Raw genomic sequence first — 14539 nt, forward strand, 5'->3', positions numbered from 1 at the left:
TTAAAATGATACTAACTTTTAATTAGCAATTTAATTTTTCGTAAAAGAAACAATTTGAATTAAATGCATTCCCGCGCAGTCCGAAACGAAAGATAAAGAATGAATATAAAATGTGTGAGAAGAAACAAGAAGGTCATGATAATTCTTTATTATACCAATCAACTAAAGATTACGGATAACAGCACAACAAACATAATAATTACTCTCGAGTTAATAAAAAGCAACACAATAATAGCATTTCAAAAGGTTAATTGTCCATGTTCCTAAAAATAACAACCCATGAAGAACATTACGCACCCTGTGTGTACGAACACTTCTATCGGGGAGAATCGAGTAAATTTTAAATGATTTTTATATATTCACAAAAGTCTACATATAATTATTTTGCTTATTTTATTCCAAAATTTTGGTTATTGCACCAATTTCTTGAGTAAATTCTGAACTAAGACATTTTTTTTATGTTATGTTTAATAATCTATTATGAGTGGACAGGCAATTAAGAAGATATGTTCATTTCAAGCGACTATGATAGATTTGTGTGATGTTAGCATTTAATTATCTTCACTCCATTGAGAAAATTGGGAGGTGTATGTTACACTTTTACAAACTATCCTTTATTTGAAATTGATGTTGTAGGTTTATGTTGCTTAGTTGTACGTTTTTATACTTTTTCTTGTGATATTTTTTTATAAATAAATGTTAGTTGTTTGTTTTTTTAATAGAAAATTCTTGTGGTATTTTTTTATTAATAAATGTTAGTTGTTAGTTCTTTTAATATAAAAGTTGAACCCACAATCTCACTTAGTGGTCTGTCAGCAGTATTCGTAAAAAAATTGAGTGTTTACGATGAAACTCGTGTCGTGGTTGGTTAGTGGTTCTAGAAGTAAGTGATTAGTGGTATTGGAAGAAAATTAATTATCTTGTGTTTGAAGATTAAGAGGAAAAGGAAATTTGAAATCGATTTTGTAGGTGTATGTTGCTTCTTGCGTTGCAGGTGTACATTTCTATACCTCTTTTTATGGTATTTTTTATTGGCAAATATTATTTTAGTTTTTTTTAATAAAAAAGTTGAACCCACAATCTCTCCCACTCTTTCTGTGATGGTGGTGTGTTAGTCTCCTTCACATAGAAGTTGATTGTTCATGGTGGTACTTGTGTCGTGGTAGTTGGTTGATGGTTCAAAAAGTAAGTGATTAGTGGTGTTGAAAGAAAATTGATTATCTTATGTTTTTAAAGACGAAGAGGAAAAGGAAAAAGAAAAAGAGAAGAATTGGTTTTGTGGTGAGTTAGTGAAACAAAGAATCAATTATATTATGATTCTCTAAGAGAAGATTATATTTAACTTTTATTTTTTATTACTAATAATAATTGTAATAATAATAATATTATTATTATTATATTAATTTTAACTATAAAAACAAAATAACAAGTTTAGATTTTAATCTATTAATTTTTTGGTTTAATACCTATTTTATCAGTCCCATTAGTAAAATGATTCATAAACATTTATAAATTTGATTCACAAGCTATCTATTTTCACATCTAAATCAACACAAATTTTATCTTTTAATTCATACAAATTCATCCATTCACTATCTTCCAAATTTATCCTTGAATAAGAACACACCCTTAATCTAATTTTTAAATTTTATAAAAAATAATAATGATTTAGTAATGTGTCTTTTTAAGTTATTCACTTGGTTGGTTAATTATGGTTTTTTTTTTATTTTAATGGTACATGAAATGTAGCATGCTCCTACGTCTATACAATTTATCTATGCAAAAGTAATTCTTTAAAGAGTTTAAAATTAGATTTGGAAACTATTACTATGATATGAGGGAAACTTGTTAGCATATCAATACGTGAATTTAGCTTTTTTGGTTGAATCAATATAGTTAAAAATAATCTTATATGTTTATCTTATGTTTTAAAATACTTAAAATTTTAAGTCACTTTTCATTTTTAATAAAATCTCATCGGTTGTCTTATTAAGATCCATTTGGTAAATATAATGAAATAATTATGTTATCTTTAATTATTTTTTATATGTAATGATATGATATAAATTTTTTATTTTTATCTATTATATAATTTTTATTACATTAGAAGACAATAAAATATTATAATTGACTCTCCTTTTTTGTTATCATCATTTGAACAACAATAATTACCATTATTTTTATTATTTATATTTTATTATGGTTCTCGTTAGTACTATCTATTCAATATTATTGTTATTATTTGTCACTTATGATAATAAAACCTACCACAATTTAAGCATTTTTATTCAATTTTTTGTGAAATTATCGTTATCGCTATTAAATAATATGATTGTTATTATTAACGTATTAAATTTAATATAATTATCACAACTTCATTAATGGCATATCAATTAGAATGTCATTAATATCATGAGTATCGTACTTATTATAACTATCACTATTATCCTCAATCTTTTCACGATCACAAATCATTATTTAATCTTTATTTATAAATTAAACACCAAATACGAATTATACCATATTTTTATCAAATTTATATCTTATATTGTCAAAACAAGTACTCAAGTGTATTATATAATCATAATAGCATCAATGGAATTATATAACTTAATGTCTCATCAGATTTGGGAATGTAATTTTTTGCCAGGTAACAGCATATGATTGGACAGAAATTTTTTTACGTATGTTTCTTAATCGAAAACTGAAAAAAAAAATCTTTTTAGAAAAGGTTTTGAATACTAAAATCAGTATAATAATAAAATTTTAATGAATAAAAGAGTGAATATAGTTTTACTGTGTCTTCCTAATAAATATACATGACTATTTTATAAGGTCTCGAGATATTCAATATTATTTATGTAATTTAAATAAAAACATATCTGTTAAAATAAATTATTAAAAATACTTTTAATAATTGTTCAAAAAATAATAAAACTTTCAGAACTAGAACTATTAAAATGAGTCAAAATCCGCGGGCTAACCAATCACCACGGGTTCGAGCTAGATTGAGTTTGAAAAAGTTGTATTTTTTTTATGCGGACCAGATTTCAACCCGACTCATGCGGGTTGAACCCGTGATTGACCAAGTTGGTCTACCAACCCACCACCTAATTTTATTTTATTAAAATTTAATTTTAATTTTATAAAAAATATTTATTTATAATTTTTTTGCCTGAAAAAATTATTTAAATTTCTTATTTTCATAATTAATTAAACACCTATGTTGGAAGTGAATTTTGAGAATAAATTTTGGAAGTGAAATTTGTTTAGATTTAAATTATAAAAAGTTTGTAAATTTTTTTATTTAAAAAAATTGTAATTAAGTGAGTCAGTGAGCCAACCCGTTTATCCACCAATCCATGGTATGTTGGACCGGGTTTAAATTTTTCTGACTCGCTAATAATGAATCTGATTGGGTTGATTAACTAAGTGACCAATCTGTGGCAGGTCAAACTAGATCGGACCAAATGACCCATTTTGACGGCTCTAGTTACAACTGTAATAATAGATTTTTAATATATCGCACTGCCTGATATATATATATATATATATATATATATATATATATATATATATATATATATATATATGTATATATAAGAAATGTTATCTATATAAGAAATATGACAGCGTAAAATCTTAAAAATTAAAGTTTATGATTTTTTTTCTTTTTAATGCCTTACTCAACTTTTTTTTTTGTAATATACAATTTTTAACTTATAATTGTATTTTTAATTGTTTTAAATCACAAGGTTTTGTTAGAATAGAATATATCTAATCGTACTCTTATTAGATTTTACCAAAAAGACATTTGTTTTTGTCTTTGTGTGATTCAGTCCCAACACAAAATAATTAACTTAAATATTGTTATTATAATTTTTGTAAGACATATATTTTGAGATATGTTGTGAGTATAAAAAATTTGATATCAGTTGGAAGTCTCACTTTTTGTTATTGATACGAGTGCATACTTCGTTTTATTAAAATTTACCGATTTAAAGTTTATTTTAATGAAATTTGATATAAAATTAATTTTGAATATATAAGTGAGTAAAAGTATCATAGTCAATTTTATAAAGTTGACTTAAATTTCAAATTTACTTTTTTATTACAAAATCTTAACATATATGTATAATCTTAAGTGTTTTTGGAAATATGAGAATGAAGTTGTTTGGTTATTAAGAGCAAAGTGAAGAATTAGAGATAGAATTAGAGATAGAATTAGAAAAAGATTAAGCAGTATAAGGTGACGGTGAGGAAGTTGGTTTGGTTGTGAATTGGTCCACACGTAAGACAGTGGCTTTAAATGGGTTGGTATAGCTGAAAAATAATTGCGAGACAGACCCAACAACGTTAAGAGCTTTGGAGATACTAATATGACAGTCGGTGCATTTAGTGGCACAGTTTTTGAACTCTAAACTCAACGTGTGTATATGTGTAGGTCAATGCAAACCTTTCATCACATGTACAAAGTGGTCCAAAACTAGATCTTTGTTCTGCCAAATTCCACCATTTCATTTGCAGATTTCCAATTCAAAATTTTATAGTTAATAATTATTATAATATCTTTTTTGTCATGAAAAAATAGATATATACATGTTAATATATTTTAATAATAATTTTATTAAAAAATAGAGTATAGATTTTTTGCTGAGTGTTTACATTATTACTGTGCAATACATTGAAAGTTACATTAACTTTAATATATTATAAAAAATAATAATATATTTTAAAATATTAAAATTAGTACATTTTGATGACACATTAGATCTAACAGTAAAAAAATCCAAATTCTAAAAAATACAATGAATAATATTCATCTTTAATCATAAAGTGGATGCTTTAAAAACATTATTTATAATAAACTCTAAATATGTAAAGTAATTTTAATGTATGTTTTACATTCTTACCTATTTTTGTTCACATCCATCAAAGGCTCTTGTCTAATAGTAAGTAACAAAGAGATTACTGTTACTGTTCTCAGCATTCAAGAAGGCTATTTCTTTCTAAGTCCTATCATGATTTTATTTTTCGAAACACACTAAATCAAATTTAAATTTTTTTTTTTTAAAGACACTCACTCACTTTTTCATAAGACATTCACTCACCCACAAACGAATAAAATTTTCCCAAATTATGATAGGTTGCAGAAAGAAAATTAATATGGTGCAGAAAGAAACAACCTTGAACAGATTAATGAAGCGAGCCCATACTCCTATTTTGGGTTCATGGCTCCATTAGTTTGGTCCATACCAAAATTATTTTTAGTTAACTAAGATTGGGGTGTTTTTTTTTGCACCCATACTCATGCTAAAATGACTAAATTGCCTTTAATTAAAAAACTATAAAAAGGAGATGCAATGAAGTTTCTATAGAGTTGCAGGTAATCTCACCTATGTTAAATGAAGTTGGCAGGAGACGCACCTTTCACTGATGAAGGTGTTGTCTGATGCTGTAGGGAGATGGGGTTTTTATTACTTTAAGATTTAGATAAGGATTTTTATTATTTTTTAATTAAGAGTAATTTCGTCATTTTAATACACGAGTGTGATGTAGGAGAAGAAATTATGAGGATGCATAAGAAAATAACCTTAACATTTTCTATAAACAAAAATAAATGGCCCTTTGTATAAATGTTGTGCCAACTCAAATCAAAATGTTGAGGGGATTTCTTCTTGTACATCCCAATTTTACTCTCACGACAAATATAACTTTCAATATATATATATATAATTTTTTTTTTATATATTATGTGAAACTCATATTACATATTTTTAAATATAAGTTTTTGAAAATAAAGAAGCCTCATTTGAATAAGAATTTTTTTCTTGAATGAGTCTTTTTAAGGGGAGAGAGAATAATGATTCTCTTTTGTCTTGCTCAAGTTGCAAATCTATACTTGAATAGGATAAAATATTGTTTAAGTGATATTACAATGCTTAAATGATATACTTAGGAGAGAAATTGTGATTTGTTTTTCTTCCCTTTAATGTTTAGTACTAAGAGAATTAATTCATTTTATTTCTTGCTCAAACTATTAATAATGACTTAAATGAAAGACCTTAATGCATAAATAACCAAATGAACTCTCAAACATAATGTTATGTTATAACATTAAATATCACTATTTAATTCGTTTATGATATATAGAATTTACTCATTAACTGTTCATTTATAAAAAAACAATTATAACATCATGTAAACCTTATTTACTTCCAGATACAAACATTTTAAAAATACAATTAGAAGTATATATCAACAATGTTACACACACATATATGTATTATATATATATATATATATATATATATATATATATATATATAATATTATTTTAATATTTAAAATTGTAACTAAAGAATTTCAATGTACTTTTCTAATTCAACAACGTTAAACACTTGGAAAAATATAACCAAACTTACATTAATTATTCATATATATCTAACATATGTTTTTAACTTAATTAACTTCGATTAATTTTTAATACTTAATTATTCAAAAAATCAACATCAATATAAAAAATATGTAGAGAAACTAATTCAAGTACTAAGTATATTATTTTAAACCAAGATTATCCGAAATTCATCTATTTCAATGTGATTTCATATAGAATGTACTAACCTATTGTGTGTAAAACAACAACTAACTCTTATATTTAAAGAAAAAGAAAAAAATTATGCTACTAGAAGATCTGATAAATTAATCTGAACTTATTATCTATATCTTTTAAGAGTGTGAAAATAAATTAAAAAAAAGTAAACATTTATCACATAACTTAAAAAAGAAGAAGAGATAATACATTTAAAGAGATAGATTTTTTAAAAAAGTAAAATATCAATAAATTTATATATTTTAAATAACTTCTTAATTTGATAAAAAAAGTAAAATTTTACTAAAATATATTTAATTTGTTTGGAGGTTGAAAATTTAAGTATTCTATGCATGTGAATGCAAGCAAAGTTCCAATTCAAACACAAAATGTCCCATTTACTATTTATTTAGGGCAACAACATGATGCATCTCTATGGGTTCAGTACAATCCCAGCAGTGGATGAAACAGTCTTTTTGTGAACCAAAGGACATTTCACTGTCCCCACTTGGAAATTTGTGGGGTCCAATGCATGCTTCACTGCAATTCAGGCTTACTTTAGTATTATGTCATTATTTAAAAAATAAAAATAAAATAATAAGTAGCTTATTGAGGGTGTTACAAACATGCACTTTCCCTTCCCATCATTTCACTAATTAATATTCATGCTTTTCTCCACTTTATTTTTGTTTCATACCACTTTACTCTCCTCTCAATTCTTCTTCCTCTTCTTCTTCCTTTTCTTCCTTCCATAAACCTATTTCTTTCTCTTTGTATTCATCTCAATCTAAAACAATGGCAGACATTACCCATTTCCCTATGGAACAGCTTCAGGACCTTGAGTGCTGCTTAGACTCTAATCCTCCCTGGGGTATGTAATATGTTCTATCTTTTTCTCTTGTTATAATATACAAATATAAAAATACAACCTTGTTTGTTTCTCTGTACTTTTTCAAGTTGCTCATCTCACTTGTCATATATATATATATATATATATATACATTTTTTTTCTATTCCTTTTCATCATCTTCTGTTGCCATCATACAAAAAAGGTTGTTTTTTTTTTGTCTAATAAAAAAAGGGTGCTTGTTACATATTTGGTTTTGAACTTTGATGATCATTTGTGGGCAAACAACGAAGGAAGGAAGAAGGCTATCTGTTTTGAAGAACAGATGACAATGTTTTGTATTTACAAACCCAAATGGATGGGATAAAAGAAATGATTGAAAGCTTTTTTCTTTTTGGTTTTGAAGCTATTGCATGAGCTAGGTTTTCTTCCATGTGGGTTTGTTAGTTTTGAATGCGTTGCTGCGAAAGGTGTGAGACTAGGCTATTACTTCGGGTCTGGTATTATATGGATTGAAAAGTTGAGATTTTTATGTTTTTCAGATAGAGTGGAGTTTGAAGTTTGAATTTTTTTTTCTGTTTTCTGGTCTTTTTCTTCTCGGGTTAGTTTTTAATTTGAAAATAACCTATGCGATTTAGTAGCATTCTGTTTTTTTTTAAATAATCTTTATTTTGACTTGTCTTTTAGCTATGTGAGATAGTGATCACTGTTCCTGGGAAGGCTTTTAATCATGACCATTATAGTGTAATTACCACTTTACCCCACCTCTTCTGGCGTGGTTCAAGGAATATACATACCAAAGACGATAGGATAATTGGCCCTACATATTAATTCATTACTAATATACATTAGAATAAGTGTTAGAGAAGAGAAATGTTCTGAAAATACTTAGATATAGGGACACCACTTATATCCATGTGGGAAATAATAAATTATAACCAAGAGTTTTTCCTCAAATCAGTGAGGTTTTGTTTCTTTTATTAATTAAATTTTAGTATAAAAGCTTAACTTACATGTCATATTTCTGCAGTTTTTATTAGCGTAACTCTATTCTTACAAAAATAATCCAAAATATGACGCGTCATATTTCTTAAAAGTTAAAAATGACTTATTAAGCCGAATGGTAATGAGCCAAAAAATTGTTGATTGTCGCAATATTTGTAATAAAATAAGTTAACTTTATTTAAAAGAAAACGATTGAAATGTTGGAGAAGTGTTTAGCAAATAGTAGGTGTTGTCTCACCTGTGTTAGAGCTTTGTCTAGTATATGACAAAAAGAACAAATTTATTATTTGTGAGACCATGGAGGGGTGTCCCACATGTATTTAAGGTATGTTCGAAAAGTCAACAAATCGGCACACCGGCTCACTTTATTGACTTGTGTCCAAGTAGTGCATAAAAGAAACAAGATAGTGGTATTTGTAGATATCATACAAAGAAACCCTGCACTAAATTTTCATTTATCTGTGTATGAGATGTGTAGTTAAAGAGTTGGGATGAAATGCATTATATACATATAGGTCTATTCTAGTGAGAGAATGTGTAGGCATATGCCCGGTAGATCCAATAACAGTCAATAGGATAGATCATATCTTAGAATGTAGATTTTGGGTGCAACTCAATTCTTGATTTCTTGTTTTGTAATCAACTGTTTGAAATTTTGAATTGAAATTTAGATTGTGACCTTGGATATTAATATTTCCAATTTCCTTTACATTCTCTTTCTTGTTGGCTCACTGAGAATTCCTTGTCTTGCAGCTGAAGCTATCCTACTTGCATTTCAAAATTATATATTGATGTTGGGAACTAGTGTGATGATTCCTTCATGGATTGTTCATGCCATGGGAGGAAGTGATGTATGTTGAATTTCTGCTCATGTTAAAACAATTATTACACATTTATTACTGATATTTACATTTTAGTTATTTGGATATTGATACCACCAGGGTGACAAGGCCCGAGTAATACAGACTCTGCTCTTTGTAGCTGGCATTAACACACTTCTCCAAACGCTTTTTGGAACCAGATTGCCTACAGTAGTTGGAGGAGGTTCATCTGCATATATATATCCAATTGCTTATATCATCACCGACTCATCATTACAACAAATTAGTGACCCTCATGAAGTAAGTTTCATCATTCCCTTTCTTCATAATTGTTACTTTCAGAGCACTTAAACATTTTTTTTTTCATTTGTAACATATCTAGTCTTTGTTCATCATTGATTTTGGGACCTGCATACCTTTATAAGTACTGAATCCTCTATGGGAGCTTTTAGACTCAACAATCCTAAGCACATATAACCAAGGATTTATTATTCTCGACAAAATTCTATTATTAAGTGAAAATCCACTAGCGGCTCACTTTTTGGCATTCTCTTTCTAACACTAGTATTGTTTTTTGGGACTCACTAAATCTTGTGGACCCTACATATTCGATGAGTCTCACATGAGTTTGAGTCTGAGTATTTTTTAAAAATAGTAAATAGCGTTACTACTTACTAGCATTCCTTTTAACCTATGATATTTTTGTACTAGTTTATGATTTAAAATCTCTGAATATGTGGACTTAATTTTGGGTAGATGACACTGGTAACCTAATATAATTTGGGGATTGATAGGAGACCGATGCTGTAAAATTTGTACACCAGGAGAAGTAGGCAGTGAACAGAGGATCATATACAATCTCTGATTGAATGTATGTAATTGGTGAGGAGGAGTGGTTAGAATGGGGTTGGGGGGAGTTAAGGTTGGAATAAAGGAGAACTTTAGGCTATCTCAAATACCATGGACTAATACTCGGTATCTCATCTACTTCTATATCACCTAGACGAGAATGGATGCCTACGGATCGAATAATCTAATTGTTCAATGTTGATCACTATTTCCTCTGTGCTGGTTTTGGTTCTGAAGAGTTGGTATCAAAATATTCCACCGCATCTCAACTAAAAAAAGAGGCACAAGGTGGTTATATCAGCATTGATGTGTTGTTCTGGTGCTAGTCAACTGACTAATATACAGTCAGCCTGAATAGATGCTGGGGCGGGATGTTATATGAGACTGAGTCTCACATTGGAACTATGAAACTTTGTTTTTTGGTTTATAAGGCCTTGTGCATTCCAATTACAATTACTAGCTTTTTGTTTGTGGTTCTCCTAAGGTGTTTGTATCAGGGAGCAACATAAATTATGTAAAATTTCTGAGAAATGTACTTAAATTTCTCTCTTATTTGGAATAAGAGATCTTGCCATGTGATTGCTTTGCAGAGATTTATACAAACAATGCGAGCAATACAAGGAGCTTTAATTGTAGCATCAAGTATTCAGATAATCCTGGGTTACAGCCAAGTCTGGGGACTCCTTTCAAGGTTACTGGTAACATGTGACATGTTTGTGAGTTAAAAATGTCTAAATAAATTTCAAGCATTTATTTGTGTGGATCTTCTCTCCAGATTTTTCAGTCCCCTTGGTATGGCACCTGTAGTTGGATTGGTTGGATTAGGATTATTTCAACGTGGATTCCCTGTGGTAGGTGTGACTCAAATCTCCATCTTAATTGTCATGATCTCTATACTATTTTTTTGGCAAATGGTCTTTTATTGACAGCAGTTTATGTGAATGCAATACTATATCATCATCTAGAAAAAATTTTATTTTGAATAATGATAAACAATAATATTTAAGGAACTTTTCTAGAATCCAATCTGAGGTTGTTACCTGTTTAATTGTCAACAATTCAATATTGAACTTTGATCCTTCTTTTCAGCTCATATACATTGAGAGCTTTGTATACTTTTATCTTCAAATTATTTGATAGCAGCATAATTATTAATTTATGTACAGATATTGAGAACATTTTCGAGAGCAAAATTCTTTGATTCACCATGATTACTATTTTTTTGAATTGTTTGATAGTGGCATAATGCTGCATTTTATTTGCATGGAAAAATTGATGACATTTTCTTCATCAGAATCTTGTAATTGGTCATGCTCTCTCTATAAGCTTGAGATTGCCATATTTTTCATACCATGTTTATAAATTTACTCAATGTTTTCTATTATCATCTTTTTCAGTTGGGGGACTGTGTAGAAATTGGTATACCGATGCTGTTGTTGGTAATTGGTTTGTCTCAAGTAAGTGATTTAACTAGAAATTTGTGGTGTACATCAAATTATAAATCTTTTTCTGAGAATCAAACTTGCTATAACGTGCAGTATCTAAAGCACGTGAGACCATTCAGAGATGTCCCTATCTTTGAACGTTTTCCAGTGTTGATTTGTGTCCCAATTGTTTGGATCTATGCTGTTATCTTGACTGCCAGTGGAGCTTATCGACACAAACCAGACACAACGCAAAATAGTTGTCGAACAGACCGAGCTAATCTGATATCTACTGCTCCATGGTGTGTGAAAAAACATGTGTTAATTTCTTTTGATATGTTCCAAGGTGTTGCTGACTTCGTAGGTTTCTTCATGTTGTACTAGGTTCATGTTCCCATATCCTTTCCAATGGGGTCCACCTACATTTTCGGCTGGCCATTCATTTGCCATGATGTCAGCAGTTATTGTCTCAATGGTAGAGGTATCTATTCTCATTCCTGATTTTTTTTTAAGGATTGACTTGGTCTGTATAGCTTTATTGTATTTATCTATATGTTCTATCCCAGTGCATGTTTGCTGTTACTACAGATTGACATTTTGAAATTGGCCTAGGGGTCTTAGATCCCCAAAAGTCTCACTGCAATGAGGAAAGAAGCACAACACTGATACAATCACCATATAGTCTCATGATATTATTATGAATTTTCAACAATGTATTGACCTCTTGACTTTCACTTCTTGTTGCAGTCAACTGGTGCATACATGGCAGCTTCTCGACTAGCAATTGCTACTCCCCCTCCTGCTTATGTATTGAGTCGAGGCATTGGTTGGCAGGTGAGTCAGTATACACTAGTCTTTTATTGTTATTGGATTGCCTGACTTATGCTTGTGTTGATTGAATAGTTTTAAAACTTCAATCTTGTGAGCAGTTATTAAAAGTTTCTACTATTATAGTAAAATTTATATGGCTGATAGCTTGAGGTGATCTTTCTTTTAACCAGGGGATTGGTGTCTTACTAGATGGTGTCTATGGATCAGTCACTGGTTCCACTATTTCTGTGTAAGTCTTAGTCTACATTGAGTTTTATCTGCAGTTGTGTACGATCACGTATCTTTCTATTGTAGCTTGATGAGCATCATGGCTGATTTTTCTAGGGAAAATGTGGGCCTCCTTGGACTAACCCGAGTTGGAAGTCGCAGAGTTGTTCAGATTTCTTCTGGCTTCATGATATTCTTCTCTATTTTAGGTTGGTAGAGACAAATCAAAGATTAGCCTGGCTTACTCTGGAAGTAAACCAGTTCCTCGCCATGTTAGAATAGATAGTTTCACTTACTCAAGGGTGTTTTTGTTTTCTTTTTCTGCAATCATATGTAGGAAAATTTGGAGCTGTGTTTGCCTCTATACCCTTCCCAATTTTTGCTGCTCTGTACTGCATTCTCTTTGGCCTTGTGGGTATGTGGTATACTCTAAAATGAGATTACATTGCAATACATTACTCTTTCTTTGCTTCTCAATTTACAATTACTTTCCCTTGTTTACAGCTTCAATTGGAATATCATTTCTTCAGTTCACAAACCTGAACTGCATGAGAAATCTTATTATCATTGGGCTCACTCTGTTCCTTGGAATATCTGTTCCTCAATTTTTCGATCAATACTGGACTCCTTCACGACATGGCCTTGTTCATACTAATGCTGGATGGGTAAGTGTACTTTTCCTCGGCCTACTATATTATGCTTTATCAGATAATGTGTTACTGTTATGCTATCTCCTTTCTGTTTTCTTTTATCAAATCTTAACTTTTGAATTTTGATTTAGTGTGTAACCTGTTTTTACACATGCCATCAACAAATGACAGCTTAGTAGTTTGCTTGCTGCTAATACAAAATTTCCATGTTTGCAGTTCAATGCATTCTTAAATACCTTATTCTCATCAGCACCAACAGTGGGTTTGATAGTGGCAGTGTTGCTTGATAACACTCTAGAGGTAGAAAAATCAAAGAAAGATCGAGGGATGCCATGGTGGGTGAAGTTTAGAACGTTTAAAGGAGACAATAGAAACGAAGAATTCTATACTTTGCCATTCAATCTCAATAGGTTGTTCCCGCCTACATGATCTTAATGAAGATGATCAGGGTGGACCAGATTTTCTCGGATTTGCACGTTCCAGCATTCATGAGTTAGGACTAGCAAAAGCTACTTTTTCATTAACTACCAGCCAATTTTTTTGTGGACCCCATGTGAAATTGTGGTCCAACAGTTAAGATTCTAAAGCATTTGGTTCATGCATGGTAGGTGCAATAATTGCTACGTATTAATGAGTAATGAGTTCTGTTCCTAGATGTACATGCCTCAACAACTGAATTTAGTGAATTTACTGTATAGTTTCTTATTTTGCTACTGTCAAAGCAGCTTTTTGTTTACGTAGGATTCTTGATATTTCATTTTGCAAACGTTAATAGAAAGCAGGGTTTGTAAAGGGCACGAAGCCCAAAACAAGCAAAACTCTAACCTGTTCAACCACACATTTCATGCACGAATATGGTAGCTGTTTCATCAGCTAAAAGCATTAAAGTATTGATGATGTACCCTTTATTTTGCAAGGGCATCTGCATCAAATTTACTCTCTATGAAGATGGTTGGTGGACTGATATGGAATGATTGCTCTGATGGCTTTCAACCAATGAAATATTTTTATAAGTATATTTTGTTTTCTTTCAAATAGAGAAGGAAACCAAACCAAAAGAAGAGATAGAGATACTACAAAAGCAATTAGGGAGACCCTAGGACAACAAGCGAATCAGTTAAGGTGGGTGACTGAATTATTAAGGATTTGTATGTTTAATTTGTGTGAGATGAAAGGTGCGAAATACAAGGTAAACAACACTTTCTTCTATTTTGGATATCCAAACAATAAAATTTAATGCCATTCTGTCTTTTAACCAGAGGCTATGCAGCACATCTTAAATGTTGTTGCTGTTTTCAAGAATTGGAATCAAA

The 14539-nt window shown here is 29.9% G+C and overlaps 1 protein-coding gene across 1 annotated transcript; it reads left to right on the plus strand.

The window, feature by feature from the left end:
- The first annotated feature begins 7240 nt into the window (after positions 1-7240).
- LOC108336352 (nucleobase-ascorbate transporter 1) lies at positions 7241-13878 on the plus strand. The gene is made up of 14 exons (XM_017572775.2): positions 7241-7463; positions 9198-9295; positions 9386-9565; positions 10705-10805; positions 10890-10965; positions 11512-11571; positions 11653-11840; positions 11923-12019; positions 12286-12372; positions 12540-12598; positions 12694-12785; positions 12914-12991; positions 13081-13241; positions 13443-13878. The coding sequence occupies exons 1-14, from the start codon at positions 7388-7390 to the stop codon at positions 13653-13655; spliced, it is 1566 nt and encodes a 521-aa protein (XP_017428264.1). The 5' UTR covers positions 7241-7387; the 3' UTR covers positions 13656-13878.
- Positions 13879-14539: the final 661 nt, after the last annotated feature.

This window comes from Vigna angularis, chromosome 7 (genome assembly GCF_016808095.1).
Source record: "Vigna angularis cultivar LongXiaoDou No.4 chromosome 7, ASM1680809v1, whole genome shotgun sequence".
Lineage (NCBI taxonomy): Eukaryota > Viridiplantae > Streptophyta > Magnoliopsida > Fabales > Fabaceae > Vigna > Vigna angularis.

What these genes read in the sequence shown, in the direction of transcription:
- LOC108336352 (XM_017572775.2), top strand. Translation starts at nt 7,388, where the DNA reads ATGGCAGACATTACCCATTTCCCTATGGAACAGCTTCAGGACCTTGAG. An exon ending in TTCAACGTGGATTCCCTGTG is followed by an intron (nt 10,966 to 11,511) that starts GTAGGTGTGACT and finishes CATCTTTTTCAG; the next exon opens with TTGGGGGACTGTGTAGAAAT. An exon ending in TTCATACTAATGCTGGATGG is followed by an intron (nt 13,242 to 13,442) that starts GTAAGTGTACTT and finishes CCATGTTTGCAG; the next exon opens with TTCAATGCATTCTTAAATAC.